Genomic DNA, 16,383 nt, shown 5'->3' with positions numbered 1-16,383 from the left:
ACTGATTTGATAAAGAAATGAAACCATAAGAAAAGAGCTCAGAAAAACAGAGATCCGAGTAATTAATTAATTCGCCTTTTTTATTCTGAAACAATAAAGCAACACAAGCCTACGCTCAGAACCGAAAAAATCACAACATACCAATAACCTACACTAATTGGGGAGTCAATTAACAAAAAGCTATTCTGGTCCAACTGAAGCAATATGAACAAAATCAGTTAAAGAAAAATCCCCTATGAAATATTTCAGGCACTACAAGACACTACAACGCTAAGCCCTATGTTTAAAAAAAGCTTTTGATTCTTTTTGGTTCCTAGGACTGTTATATATACAGTACTGTGCAAAAGTTTTAGGCAGGTGTGAAAAAATGCTGTAAACTAAGAATGCTTTCAAAAATGGAAGTGTTAACAGTTTATTTTCATCAATTCTTCATAAATTAACAAAATGCAGTGAAGGAACAGAAGAAAATTCTAAATTAAATCAATATTTGGTGTGACCACCCTTTGCCTTCAAAATAGCATAAATTCTTCCAGATACACTTGCGCAGTTTTTGAAGGAATACGGCTGGTAAATTGTTCCAAACATCTTAGAGAACTAACCACAGATCTTCTGTGGATGTAGGCTTCCTAAAATTCTTCTGTCTCTTCATGTAAACCCAGACAGACTCGATGATGTAGAGATCTCTGTGGGGGCTCTGTGGGGGTCATACCATCACTTGCAGGACTTTCTGTTCTTCTTTAAGCTGAAGATAGTTGTTAATGACATTGGCTGTATGTTTGGGGTTATGTTCCTGCTGCAGAATACATTTGGTGCCAATCATACGCCTCCCTGATGGTATTGCATGATGGATTAGTATCTGCCTGTATTTCTCAGCATTGAGGACACCATTCATCCTGACCAAATCTCCAACTCCACTTGCAGAAATGCAGCCCCAAACTGGAAAGGAACCTCTACCATGCTTCACTGTTGCCTGCAGACTCTCATTATTGTACCTCTCTCCAGCCTCCAGCGAACAAACTGCCTTCTTCTACAGCCAAATATTTCTAATTTTGACTCATCAGTCCAGAGCACCTTCTGCCATGTTTCTGCACCCTAGTTTCTATGTTTACGTGCTTAGTTCAGTCACTTGGCCTTGTTTCCTTGTCGGGGTAGAGCTTTTTGGCTGCAACTCTTCCATGAAGACCACTTCTGGCCAGACTTCCCCGGACAGTAAATGTCTGTACCTGGGTACCACTGGTTTCTGCCAGTTCTGAGCTGATGCCACTGCTTGAAATCTTCCGATTTCGAAGGTAAATAAGCTTGATGTGTTTTTCATCAGCTGCATTAAGTTTCCTTGGCTGAACACTGCGTCTACGATCCTCAACGTCACACAAAAGAGCTGGAACTACACATTTTGAAACCCCTGTCTGCTTTGAAATCTTTGTCTGGGAGAGACCCTGCTGATGCAGTATAACTACGTTGTGTCTTGTTGCTGTGCTCAGTCTTACCATGTAAATGGATAAAAAATAAACATTTATTGTTTACATTTTTCAAAGCATTCTTAGTTCATAGCATTTTTTCACACCTGCCTAAAACTTTTGCACAGTACTGTATATATATATATACATACACACACACATACTGTATATATAAAATTACTCTCAGGTACAAAACTGACATTTTCCCCAGGAACACTCAATTGAACAAACTAACAACTACAATTATTTAGGTTTAAAAATAAATTAAACTGGAAACGTCAACCTTCCCGTGAATGATCTGAAGGGAAGAGCACACAGGGCCTTCTGTGCCATAACACAACAAGGCTGAGTAGAAATTCCAATCAGAATCTGGCTGAAAATGTTTCAATCTGTAATTAAAGCAATCACCCTGGCAGTGTGGTGTGGGGTCAAATCAGAAATGTAACAAATGGGACAAACGATGCATACAGAGACCCTGCATGTCGAGATATGTAGAAGCATCTGGAAGGTGCACTCAAATGCCATAAGGGATGTATGCAGGGCATAATTAGGTCAATATCCATGGAAAACAAAAATACAAAAGAGGAACACGGTTTTGAAACTTCTAAAAGGCAGTGACCCCTACTCATATCATTGTAAAGCCTTGCCGTCACAAATACCAAGAGTTGAGAAAAGGAAAATGTCCCCTTCACTCACCTGATCCTGAGTCTTTCCTAAGTTCCTCAATTTCACATCTACACACCTCACTGTAGGTGAACACCGTAGGACCAGAGCAAAAATGCAACTGATATTAGGATAAACCAAATCACCAACAGAGTGAAACAAAATTATAGTACCCATTGGAAAAAAATGAAAATGAGGACAGGAAGACAGAATGTGCTCCCCACTGCGGGCAGGGAGCAGTGGAGACAGATCTACATCTCCCAAGGAATGTACAAAATAATCAGACGTACGCACATAGATATATTCTTTTTTTTTTAAAGGAGAGCTATTACACCTGAGTCTCTGGCTGCCAGTGACAAAGAGAAGATCCCATCTCTTGGGGAAGAGGGATGAATGCCTCCTCCTGTGGAATATGTAACCTGCTGTCAAATAACCCAGAAGAACTTAAACAAATCTTTGAAATATTCCTAATAAACATTACAAGTTGTAAATACTGTTGCTATATCCATTGATACTGGTATATTTTACTATTGCATTATAATTAAGTATTCTAATATCCTATTTTTATTATTGTACGCAAATTGAATTTACTTGTGATTCGGCAATACTGCAATGCTCATGCTAATACCGCCCTTTTGAAATTGAATTTGCCTGATTCTGTGCCTTGGAGGTGATGCACACAACTAGCAACCCCCCTCGACCCGACCTCCACAATCACCCCCCACCTTCCTGAGCCTGCTGGTCCGATTGCATCAGCGTGCGTGATTCAGCCCTCCCAGCCTTCACCAGTCATTACCTCACCTCTGATTACCAGAGGCCTGAGGGGATGGTGGAGGCCTTTATGAGAAAAAATAATAACACTTACTGCGGTTTGATAAGCCAAGATGTGAGGGAATGTGTGAGTAGGAGAGAAATCATGAGAGATAGGGAGAGGGAAGGAGAGATAGTGAGAGAGGGAGATAGAGGGAGAGGTTGAGCAAGACCTGGAGAGACTTGCTGATGGAGAAAGGATGATGCAGAGTTAGGGAAAGAGAAGTGGTAGGGTATTTTGAGGACCTAGGGTGACATAAAGATAGATGTGGAGTGATGACCACTGATTTCATTTAATGTTGGAAAACCTCCACAATTGAATTTAAAAAAGTGATGACAGCAGTACCATGGTGGTGAGGCATACGGGTGTGAAAAACAGAAAAGAGAGAGGGGGGGGGAAAGACAGCCAGGAAGAGAGGGAATGAGAGAAAGAGGGAGAGAGAGATGGGGATTAGATTGTTCCACAAACAGAAGAAAATAGAGAGGGGGAAAGAGAGAGACAGGAAAAGAGAGAGAGGAAGGTAGGGAATGAGAGAAAGAGAAAGAGAGAGGGAAAGGGAGAGAGAGAGAGAGAGAGAGGAATTAGATGGCTCCACAAACATAGGGACAGAAATGGCTCAAGGGCAGCAAAGTGGAGGTGAGCAGGGTGGTGCTGCGCTCAGCGAAATCCTGCCGCAGATTGTTTTGATGTTGAGAAAAAACAACAGAGAGCGAGAGAGTGAGAGAGAGAGAGAGAGAAAAAGACATGCAGAGTAAAAGAGCAGCGAAAGAGATGGCATGAGCGAGAGCCTAAAAGCGCCGGCGATGGGGCGTTCTTCGAAGGATCCGCCTGAAAAAAGCTGGATCCACTGTTTGATCACAATGCCTTTTGAAGTGAAGGGAGGGAAGCAAGGCATTCGTGATGGAGCGTGCCTCGCCTTGGAGCGAGGGAAGAGGGGGTAGAGGAGCGAGATGAGAGGAGAGGCAGAAAAGGGAAAAGTGATTGGGCCGTTGTCTTCAACCCACATCCAGAGCAGTGGTCTTGAGTGACTATGGGTGTGCATCTGAGCCACATCTGACCTTGATGCTGAAGCAAAAATTAGACAGCAGATTTGAACCGGGCTCCTCCCAAACATCATTGTGCCACGACCATCAAACATAAGAGAGAGTAATGTATTTGGGAAACTCAATCCCAGGTCATGAGAGATGAACTTTAACCTGGGTGATGTTTCTGTTGATAATGGCTGCTTCACATAAAGGTAACATCAGTGCCTACAGGCTATCCTCTGCCCATCCTTGCACCCACCACAAAAATAATGGATGAATGGCGATTCCAGATGCCTGGGATAACAAGTGGCTATTTTTTGCTGTGCTGTTCAGGCTCATCAGGATCATAACAGAGATCAGATTGCTACCTTCCTCCAAGCAAAACATCTCCGCTAAACTGAAGCAACACGCAGTCTCTCATCAGAGGAAATGGTAGAGCTTGTGCAGATTAATGGCTGTGTGTGTGTGTGTGTGTGTGTGTGTGTGTGTGTGTGTGTGTGTGTGTGTGTGTGTGTGTGTGTGTGTGTGTGTGTGTGTGTGTGGATGTGTGAGCATGTGAGAAAGCACATTAACAGGAGCATACAGTACATTTACATACAGCATTTACATATAGTATGTGGAAAGATACCTGTCTAGACACTATATTGTGAAACTATAAACATTTCTTATATTTCAAATGGATCTTTCAGTAAATGCTCTCTCTCTCTCTCTTTCTCTGTCTGTCTATATCTCTCTCTCCCGCCTCACGTTTTTCCCCTCAAATCATTATTCCAGAGACAGCGCACTGATGGTTCTTTGAGCCGTAGCGAAACAACTCTGAGCTCCACAACCAGAGGCGACGGTTCCTTGACGCTCCGCCATACATGTCCAGATCCCTCTATGCGCTCCTAGGCTATCTCTCTCTCGCTCTCGCTCTCTCTCTCTCTCTCTCTCTGGCACTGTGGAAGCCCACTTAATAAAATGTAATTTTATTAGGCGGTAAGAGATACGCCAGGGTTTTGTGCTTATTTAATAATTCAGTGTTATTGTAAAGAAAGCCCATGGGGTCCACTGCGGTAGCAACATGCACAAGGAATAAGAAGAAGACTAGGAGATGGTGAAAGGCCCTTTAGCGTGCATCTGAGACTATTCCATGTTAGCATTGCATAATTTACTACTATTATGCATGTGTTATCTATTCTATTTTGTTGAGCAAATCGGAGTCAATAATTACATTAACTGCATGGGACTTCCATCCTCCGAACTGTTGAGAGGCTGAGTGCTGTTGAAAAGTCCTCATTGACTGACAGCCCATCTACAGAGCCTCATTCGCAATCAATACATGCTATTTACGGTTAATCCATATGACGATCAACAAATCTTTCAAGGCCATCAGTTTATCCAACAGACTTTAAGATGGCTATTGTTAGAGAGGAGAGAGATTATGCTGTGCTGTTTTGGGGTAACAGTGTAGGCAAAGTCACTATCGTCTTTCAGTCAGTAAATACTGTAGATATTGTTTCTCGCAAGCACAGTAAACGCCACTGCACAGCTCAGACTTGACAAGAGACCACATCATGTCTTATTCGGACAGACACATCAACAAACTTTTAGTCGGTGGCCTACAATCTGAATGGCAGGAAAACATTTTGATGTGTTTGGTTTGCTGTTCTTCAGTAAACTGCCACTTATATTTCCAAAAAGTGATGCATTTCAAAACACATAACAGGCAGCTCCTGATAATGTGAGGAAGCATGTTTCTAAAACAATTTACTGTTCTCTGGGGAAATCGCAAAATAATAACAATAATTATGACAAAAATAATAAATCACACGCTTATTTTTTCCCAGTCTTCCATTTAAATAGACCTTTTTCGTGATAGAGGAAGAAGAAAATGAAGAACAAAAAGCAAGACCAGATGATCCCTTCCCGGCCTCTGAAGAACACTGATTACATAACCATCTAGCAGAGACGGCCCTTGTGTGTCACATCCCCCTCACAGTAGCACAGGCAGTGACAGCAGTCTGCCCTCGCCCAGGCGCAATGGGGCAAACACCCGCACCGAGAAGATATGTCAGCGGAGACGACCAGTGGCTTTCCTGAGAACGCCTCATGGCCGCAGAGCCATCCCATAAATAAGCACCGACAGGATTACACAGCCCAAGCTAGCTGTTAGTAGATGTGGTGACCAGGCGGTCGCCAGACGGGTAGCAATATATTCCCCCTTGACTGTCCAGCCACTATTCCCGACAGGGAAGACATTCTAACATGCTTCTGAATTCCCTCAGGCCATGCAATCAAACCTTTTTTTTGCAAATATACCGCTGCTAGACAGCGTAGGATCGGCACTACCGTGAAGTGGATGATTTAACTTAATGCCATCTGAGGTGAATTATGGAGAGGGAGAGTACATACAGTATATTACCAGAAGAATTATAGGGGAAACAGCACCACTGGTGGCAGTGCCTGCAAATGCCAGGTGCCATGTAAAGGTAAACCCATTCATTCTTGCAGTACATGCATTCCACAGTGTTATGCATGAACTTGACTCCCAAACTATTTTTTGTCACCTTTGTACGGCCACATGGACTGTGTTGTAAATTTGCAAACTGCACACACTGTGAACTCACCCCTTTCAGCCACATACAGCTAAACACAGAGGATGGAGGGGGAGCTTTTGTCTGGTTGTAAAAACCCTGGCATTTACCGCTCACCTTAAAGAAAGTCATGGTGGATCCGTCCTCTATCACGCCATACTCGATCTTGGTCTGCTTGGCCAGGTCATCAGCGGAGTCAATGGGCGACTCCATCCTCTCCACGGTGAGGAAGGCGGCCAGGTTGGCCGTGTAAGACGAGATGATGATGAGGGTGAAGAACCACCAGATGCCTCCTACTATCCTGGTGGAAAGGGCTTTGGGCATGAGCTCTGAGCCTGGTGAAGGGTAGAGTAGAGAGAGAGGTCAGAAGGTACTTCGAGCCCCCACCTCTGGCCAGGCGGAGGGGGTGTGGGTGTGGGTGTGGGTGTGGGTCAGCACCGGAGCTCCAGGGGCTCGGCTGAGGGATCGTTAGCCCAGGACTGGCACGCTGTGGCTGCGGGCTCAGCGGAACCGCAGGGTGGGCCTGGCTCTGCTGAACAGGGTCGGAACCAAGCCTAGAGGTTTTTTGAATCAAGCTGACTGTGTTCTGGGTTCATATTATCTACATGCATCTATACTAGGTGAGTATTTTGACACGGGTCCTACAGAGGTCACTAGTTTATTGGCTTACTCGATTTTTTTTTTCTTCTTTGTTTGCAATTCCATGCAGGATAAATGAGCAGATGTGTGTGGGGGAGGTGGCAGTGGTGGGCATAACCAGGGCTATCAAGGAGAGAGGTGGGCGATAAGGTTGCAGTTCTCCGCAGGCAATCACAAGCCATTCTGAAAGCCGTGATCACGCACATTCAATCTACAGCGAAAAGCTACGGACTGTGGGAAAGGTATCCATCCCCGAGTTTTCTGTTTCAAGAGCTAAATAAGGAAAACATTCTTCCCCAGAGCTAGTTTCAATCTGCCCTGTTCAGATGGCCTTTGTCTAACTTTCTCACAGTCCATTCAGTGACCTGTCAGGCGAGGAGCAAGTTTGGACATGACAGCTATCGCTGTCTGGAGTCGTTTGTCCCTGTGTGCTGTGAAAGATGAGCGAGAGAGAGAGCGACAGAGAGAGAGAGAGAGAGAGAGAGAGGAGCGAAAGGTTCCTCTCTCATCTCTTCCTTTTTCCTTCACCCTCTCTATTTCTCAAATCTTTCAGCCATTCGTTCTGTCCTTGCCAGCCCGCCACACAGTTAGACATGATTCAACGACCACAGAGCCATTACCCATAATCCCTTGCAGCAGACACTATTCATTTGTTTACAGAAAAAAAACAACAGTCAAAAAAGTATATAAAAAAGTATATAAATTATAAATACAAATATAGACGTATATAAAGAATAATAATAACTCATAACAAATAACAGAAACAAACACATACAACTGATAGAAAACAAAACACAAATGGAACACAAAAAAGACCAATAACCCATGAACATAAACAAACAAACAAATAGAAACAAGCCAAAGCAAAACCAATGATCATGAAAACATAAAATAATAACATAGTTTTGTCCACCAGCTGACAAGCCTTACCACCCACTGGTGCTAGAGTGCCCAGTGTGGTTTTGACCATTCTGAGGCAATGGGCACAACCTGGTTGGGGCTGAGTGTCATGTACCCAAGGTAACGTCATGTCCAAACAACACATCCCACAGTTTCCTGGGGGCGGGGCAAGCCGCGGGCAAGGGAGCCTCTCTACATTGTAGTCGCCATGGAGATGGCATGCACAGACGAAAAAACAGGGTGGGTCTCCCAAATCCTGCACCACATGTTCCTCTGCCTGCTGCCACAACGTCTCAGCCTGGTTTAGAAAGATCCTCTTGCACACACAGAATAAACACTACCCTGTAAATCAGAAGTTAGCTTGCCAAAACTAGCGATGTGAAAAAATAGTTACTGCCATTTAGGCAAAGATTTCCCCAAACACAAAGCAGTTTCTTACTTCTGTTTGGCCTTTGTTGCCTGACTGTCTTTTACACATGCACCTGGCTGTGCACTTCTAAGCAAGCTCTAGGGGGTTCAGGCCCTGTCAATTGTATTGTTTTGGTGCTATATAAATAAAATTGAATTGACTTTAATTAAATGAAATAAACTCACACAGGCGGCATCACAGCTTATGCAGATTTAGTGAACCAATGCTTTGGGGAAGGGAGAGGGGGGTTTAGCAAAGTACAACCGCTATCAGATCTACTCCATCACAGATGCAGCTCAAATCCAGACCATCCCCATGCTACTAAGCCAGTGCACACTGCTAGCCACCCTTAAGTCCTCAATGTGCTGCATTGGCAGGAAGGCCACAGTAAAACTAAGTGAGTTTTAGAAATGCAACAAACGGTGTCATAAACATGCAGGTCTTCAAGTCTTAAATGAAATCATTCCATTTTCATTTCAGATGAAGTTTTCTTCTTTTTGTGTCATTTAATGGCATAAGTGGTTGAGAAGTTGTGGCAGCATAAAGGTTTTGGCAGAAGGAAACCCAAAATGGCACTTTTTTGGGGGTGCGGGCAGGCTATGAGAGGACCCACTGTGAATGTCTCTATGCTTGTCATTTGCTCTCTGAAGTGACATGGAGATCAGGTGGTTAGGGGGTTTGGGTGAGGGGGTCCACTTACCTGATAGGTTCAAAGCAGGAAGGGGGGGGGGGGGTGATGGGGGTTGTAGGGGTAGTGATGTGTGTGAGAGAGGGTGAGTTGGCATGCGGAGAATTTTAACGGCCTTCTGGCTCACCAATCCACATTCATCAAATCCACAGCACAACACACCCAGACTCCTCTCAAGACAACCATCCTCAGACTTATCCTCAGTCGCACCCATGAGTTTGGCAACCGATCCTGCCTCTAGCTACATGCACAGAGGCACCCATGCATCAACTTGGGCCTGGTTTGGGCAAGAGTGTCACCCCCAGCAAAGAGTGGGACATGTGCTAGAAAGTGGCAGGCAGGGGCGTCTACCTTGCTGCATGAGAGCTCCAACTCCGAACCAGAAACTATTAAGCAGGGTGAAATTGTTCTCCACCACATCCGAGTCCGGATTGCACGGGTGCGGGTTATACCACTCGTAGGGGCTAAACCTGCGGCAACCAACAAAGAAAGACACACACACACACACAAGTTCAATTTCAGAATTCAATTCAACAAAACACAATTACAGGCGGAGATGCTGTGCATGTAACCTGGAGGAAGACACAGGGAGAGAAAAAGGTTAGCTCATCAATAACTCATGAACAGTGAGATTGAATATATATACATTTAGCATTAGCACCATTAGCTTACATTACCACGACGATGGTGAGGAAAGATGCTATGAATGTTAAGTGGGCAAGAGGTAGTAAAAGTAGTTGCTAATGGAGTTTTGGTTCAAACAAATTCAAACAGTTTATCTGTGCCATCAGTCTGACAAATGGAGTCAAACACTTGTTTCAGCCTACACTCCAATTTCCACCTCTCCGCCGCCGAGTCGCCGAGGGGGAAGTGCATGCTGGCATACTCAGATCAAAGACAAACGGCTGGGTAATTCAATCCATGGAATCTGAATAACTTCACTGTCACTTCAGACACACACACACACACAAAAAAAATCTAATAATCCTGATAATCTCAAGTGCTGATTAAAATTCAGCAGATCAAACAGGGCCTGAGTGCTGACGCTTCCACCGCCCACTCTTCTCTTCCCGGCACGGCGTGGTGTAGCGCAGGGAAAAGACATTTCCTATTTATTCATGTTAAACAAAAGTGACATTACATTAGTAAAGGTTGATTGGGCTACAATTAAGCATCGTGACCTGATCTTGATTGTTCTGCCGTGGTGTGATCAGGGGGATATCGCTGGCAGACGCCTCCAGAGGCAGGGACCGGCGAGGAATGGAGAGATACGTCTTTGCATGCGCATTAAGAGGTCTGAGCAGTGTCGTGGGAAGGTCAAGAACATTGGCAGAGGTGAAGTTAATGAATGCAGGTTCATCAACACCCATTTTGTGTCTTAAAAACACTATTTTTTGTTCCTTTTCAATTGCTAATGATAATGAGCAAAGTAGCAAACACATATTTAATCCTTATTACAGGTGATAATTAATGTTATTTCAAATACTGAACAGCCCTGGGACTGGAAAGCTAGCATATGATTAGCCGTGTAAACATCTTCATTTTCTTCCCCCCCCCCCCCCCCACCCCCTTCTTTTTCCTTTTACATTGTGTTATTAAACGTTGTTCAAGGACCTCTCACACATGCCTCGATTGTGTTTTTGAAAAAGAATCCTCAGGCTTAAATCAATCTGTCCGGCTCAGTCAATTTGTGACAGATTTTGCCCCGCTTGTCAATTTGCAATGCCAAATTGAGTTCAGCTGAACTGTGGCCTTGCCAAGATGTATGTGCCGAGCACCCAGGACCCTTTCCGTTCAGAGGAGGGGAAGGGAGGGGTGGGGGGGTGGGGGTTTGCTCCTCTCCCATCTGCGTGTTCTTGTCCGCTCATGTACTGCAAAGCCAATTACCGGGCACGGAGAACACGGGTGAGATGGAGGTTGTCATCCATGCGCCGCCTTGGGTGAGATCTGTGAGGACCAGAGAGGGATGAGGCTCAGAGAGAGTGGGAGAAAGCGGGAGACGAGTGGGGGTGGAGGGGGGTGGGGGGTGGAACACTAACCCACAAATCCCCAGCACCAGCTACCCCCACCCCCGCCCTCTCCCTCACTGGCCCCATTGTAAAAACTTGGTTTAACCTGCCTCTCTAGGAAGTGGCTGTGGCCCGTTAGCTGTCAGTTTGATCCAATTACACTGACCTTACGTTATCTCAGGTCATCTGAACCGCAGCGGGTGGAGGGGTGGGGTGGGGGATTGTGGGGATGTGTGTAGGGGGGTGGCAAGGCAAGGTCAGTATGGGGAAGATAAGCACGGGCACAGGAGGCAAACTCTGCCACAAGGATGGATAGATCAGAATCAAGACAACAACAAAAAAGACAAACCAAACAATAGACTTTTTTTCCTAATGGAATCCAAAGAGCTGGGGGGTCTGTCCTCTGAGAAGTCCAGACGCCGCATGTCTGATACGGGCTGTGTCAGATTAGACAGGGAGGGGTGGAATCCTAACGACCCCTCGCGGCTTAGTGCCAGACTGATGGTGTGTTTTCTGCACGGCTTCGTGTCTGACGTCTTAGTTTGGGGTTTTAGAGGGTGCTTACCCATGGTAACCATCTTTCTCTTGTCACAGATTTCCCAGTGTGGCTAACACTTTGATGAATGTGCTTGAGGACGGGTGCAGGGCCACCAGCAACACTCTTTTTATAAACACATTCGTGAGAATTTTCTCAGTTAATAGAAATCCATTTCCTACGCTAAACTAAAGGTAAAAATAAAACATTTTAAAACGTTTTAAAATCCTAAAACTATAATGTTTCACGAAGCAAGGCCACTGCTTTTCTATCGCCCCTTTCCCGCCGACACCATGACGCTGCACAACAGCAGTGCTTCATCTCAGTTTACTAGCTACGTCTGCCTGTCGTGTTCCACTTGTGTGTGAGCAAGCGTCACCGCTGCTGCTGCTGCTCACCTCTGCGTCTCCCCACCCCTGCGTCTCCCCACCTCTGCGTCTCCCCACCCCTGCCTTCTGAAGACATGCTAATCACCCGCTGAATCCCTCTTTTAATGTACGCTCGCCACGCTGAATCATCTTAAGTCCTGCCCATTAAGCAGCACAGTCAAACGGCACATGAGAGTGATCCGAGGGAGGGCGAGGGAGAGCGAGGGAGAGTGAGAGAAAGAGAGCAAGAGTGAGGGAGAGCGGGGGAGAGTGAGAGAAGGCGAGGGAGAGCGAGGGAGAGCGAGGGAGAGTGAGGAACTTGTGAAGGCCTTTGAGAGGCCATTACTCATCTCCTGTGCAGCGGCGCTCTCTCTCCTCCATTGTTCTCCAAGGCCAGAGTACACTTTAGGACACAGACAACTGAGAGAACCAGACGTGTCTACATGAGCAGCAAATGGGAGGCCACCATTACAGCTTCTCTCACGCCTACCTGTCCATGTTCCAGCATCTCTCACGCCTCCCTGTCCATGTTCCAGCTTCTCTCACGCCTCCCTGTCCATGTTCCAGCATCTCTCACGCCTCCCTGTCCATGTTCCAGCTTCTCTCACGCCTCCCTGTCCATGTTCCAGCTTCTCTCACGCCTTCCTGTCCATGTTCCAGCTTCTCTCACGCCTACCTGTCCATGTTCCAGCTTCTCTCACGCCTTCCTGTCCATGTTCCAGCTTCTCTCACGCCTCCCTGTCCATGTTCCAGCATCTCTCACGCCTTCCTGTCCATGTTCCAGCTTCTCTCACGCCTACCTGTCCATGTTCCAGCATCTCTCACGCCTTCCTGTCCATGTTCCAGCTTCTCTCACGCCTTCCTGTCCATGTTCCAGCTTCTCTCACGCCTCCCTGTCCATGTTCCAGCTTCTCTCACGCCTACCTGTACCTGTCCATGTTCCAGCATCTCTCACGCCTTCCTGTCCATGTTCCAGCTTCTCTCACGCCTACCTGTCCATGTTCCAGCATCTCTCACGCCTTCCTGTCCATGTTCCAGCATCTCTCACGCCTTCCTGTCCATGTTGTGTTTAAACCAAGTTTCCTGCACTGACCTTGGCTATCTATGCATGCATTTGAGCACATTTGCCTTTGACCAGAATGTGCCGCCCCGATGTACGGTCCCATCGGCTGGTGGAGGAAATTGGGTACGTCTCTGCTTCAGTGTGACTGATATTCATAGCGCTATTAAAGACCTAACCTATTACTGGGTCTCAGTATATATCATTGTTCATCAATACTGTAAATCAATCTGTTAGCATGTTTCTTTTTAAAGAGATGAACAGAGAGCTGAAGTTTTGATGAGGAAAGTGCTCATGGGGGAATGATATTTTGGGGTTACTACAGAGAGTTTCTCAGCTGTTTCAGCACCTGCTCATCTTTACAAAGGGGACGTGTCGCGGAGGAGTCGGAGTCGGCCAATGACACCCAACAAACCATCATAACATAAACAACAACAACAACTGGTGATGTGCTAAAAGGCATTGTTAAAAAACAGGTAAATATTTGGGCTTTGTTGTATGTATTTGCAGAACTGAGATCTGTGAACCTACGGAAGAAAGCTCTAGTAGTCCCCATTATGTCACCCTGTGATCTATCTCTCATCTCTCGTTTCCTCTCTCACACACACAAACACACACAAACCCAATCACACATACACACACACACACACACACACACACACACACACACACACACAATCTTGCACAGAGAAAAAAACAGTCATGCACACATAAATATATGTGTACACAAACAGAGTGCAAAAAGACACAATACATAAAGACTCTTAAGGTACTCTAGTGAGGTTTGTGTGAGTATACAGTAGTTGCATGCTTCTGAAGGTTTGTGAGATGTCCTAACACTAGTGGTCCTTTGTTATTTGTAAATATTTAACACTTACCTAGATTATTCCTACAGGGAAATAAGAGTATAGGTGCATATTCTGAACCAACTTAGATGACAGTTGCAGCTTGTTATTCTCGTGTGTGTTCATATTGCCAGTAACATTGAAAAAGAAAAACACGCGCATGTTAACGGTAAAACTCCCAGGTCACAACTGTGGGGAGGGGAGATGTGAGCACAGAGGAGTTTTAAGGTTAACACTTAGCCTTTTCTTCCTGTTCTACTTCACCGTGCTTCAAACGACCCCGGCTGACAATGTGCCTTCCGGAAACATCTGTGTCTCACAGAGACGGAGGCAAATAAAAGTCACCTCTCTGACTCTGAGATAAAAAGAGAAAATGTGTTCATCAAGAGAAGATCATAACCTTTTGGAATATGTGTTGTAAACAAGGACACTGTGCAGTAATTGGATAGTGACGTATCTTTGCTACGTGGTATGCTGAAACAATACTAGAACTGTGGACATAAATTCCAAAGAGACACGTTGTTAAAATTGTGATGGAAAATGATAAAGTCGTGCTCTTGGTGGCTTACTCTGGCCTGAAGCCAGTCTTTGTGACTCCGGAACATTCTCTGGGGCATGGAGGTGATTGCTACTGATCTGAGATAACCTAAATCACCTACATCCTTCATGTTTTGTTATTTTGCACAAACAAACACAGCAAGCATGCAACTGCTACTTATTTTCCTCCTGCTTGAGTCAAATGTGCATATGCCCATGACACCAGCACACTTACAATTCTATGTAAATACATCAGTATCTATGGAGTGCATAGATGGTCCCATTTGAAGCAAGGTGAAGAGCGAACAGAAGAGAAAAGACAGCACAAACTGTAGACACTGGGGACAGTGAGGTGAGGTAGTGAAGAAGGGTTGCTGCTCACACCAAGAAGGAAACAGCGCAGTGACTCCCACTCATACTCTGGCACACACACACAAACTCACACACACACACACACACACACACACACACACACACACACACACACACACACACACACACACACACACACACACACACACACACACACACACACACACATACGTTGTCCCCCTCATACAGGCAAACATAATAACACACACAAACACACACACACACAGAGGCATTCGGTCTTGAAACGGCTGATTAAACATCTCTGCTTTTAAGGTTTCTTTTCTATTGCGTATTATGTCCTGGCCAGAGAGAGTGCTGAGGGGGTAGTGGAGTGGAAAGGGAAGCAGATGAATCACTTAGCATCCTCTTATTCCGCACTACAGCACCCAGCCCAGTATCAGTACCGAGGGATGAACGCGGAAGCCAGCCCTCAGTTAACTGCAGGAGAGTCGGATCAGACCTCCAGGGCCACTAGTGTTTACCCTATCAGAGACCCATGGTGCATTCTGGGAATAATGTGTTGAGTCTTAGCCTTAATCAAACAACTGGTATGATAAACTGAGTCTGGTTCAGTTTCAGTTAAGGATGTTAGAATCATTGGGTTATGTCGATAAGTAGGTGTAGACGTGGAAAGAAAGTGGTCTGTTATAAATGTTAATGTTACCAGCACTGTGTTAATTGTCATTATCACTTTTCAAATTCAAAGTGGAACTGAGTCACTCTGTTAGCATTGTTAGCGATGCATTTTTCTTGAGCACTTTGAAAGGTCCAAACATGACTATGAGTGGGGCATGTTACCTGGCTATGACAAACAGCACACAACTGACACCCAAGTAAGCCAGCAGAATATACATCCAGATATCAGGTGAGAGGGGGTTGAGGAAGGAGAAGACTCCGGGGTTGGTGCCGTTGGGCTTGCGGTAGAGAATACTTATCCCCAGCGTCATGAAGGGCTTGGAGAAGTCGATGACCTTCTCCCGCACGTAGGTGATAGCCAGTGGAGCAACTGCAAGATCAGCTTTCTGTCAACACAGGAGGCAGAGCAGAAGAAGGATAGGCCATAAGTCAGCAGAGCAGCGAACATTTAGAGGCAATCAAATTAAGAAAACAGGGCCTTTATACACCACAGAATCTGTCCTGCAGCACTTAAGGAGAAATTTAAAGCCTGTCCACTCTCCCCTTCCCTGCTTACGCTATCTAGCGCTATCATGTAACAACCCCCCAGTCCCTGTTTCACTCTACCACTTCATCCACTCTTCTTCACTCTTGTTTCCACTCTCTCTTTCTGTCATTACTTCTCTCCCCTTTTTTCTTTAATGCTTGATTCTTTCTAGCTACTCTTTCAACAGCTTTGAATGGACAGTGATGCTTGTTATGGTATGCAGTTTCTGCACGTGCTGCAGTCCACAGGAATGGAGCTCTCCATCCCACCTCCCCCAACACAACCCTCACACTCACTCACCATTCCACCCCCCCCCCCCCCCCATAC

The 16,383-nt window shown here is 45.5% G+C and overlaps 1 protein-coding gene across 1 annotated transcript in view; it reads right to left on the bottom strand.

Annotated features, from left to right (window-relative positions):
• Positions 1–16,383, bottom strand: part of grik2 (glutamate receptor, ionotropic, kainate 2) — a gene marked incomplete at both ends in the record, with an annotated part of 157,514 nt that overhangs the window by 28,115 nt on the left and 113,016 nt on the right. Inside the window, 3 exons of the mRNA XM_080857505.1 lie at positions 6,650–6,867; positions 9,520–9,638; positions 15,693–15,916. Of these exons, the coding sequence (XP_080713631.1) occupies positions 6,650–6,867; positions 9,520–9,638; positions 15,693–15,916 (561 nt within the window). The remainder of the gene's footprint in view (positions 1–6,649; positions 6,868–9,519; positions 9,639–15,692; positions 15,917–16,383) is intronic.

This window comes from Sprattus sprattus (assembly GCF_963457725.1).
Source record: "Sprattus sprattus genome assembly, chromosome: 19".
Lineage (NCBI taxonomy): Eukaryota > Metazoa > Chordata > Actinopteri > Clupeiformes > Clupeidae > Sprattus > Sprattus sprattus.
Note: the sequence above shows the minus strand (reverse complement) of the source record. Positions and strands in the feature narration are given on the sequence as shown.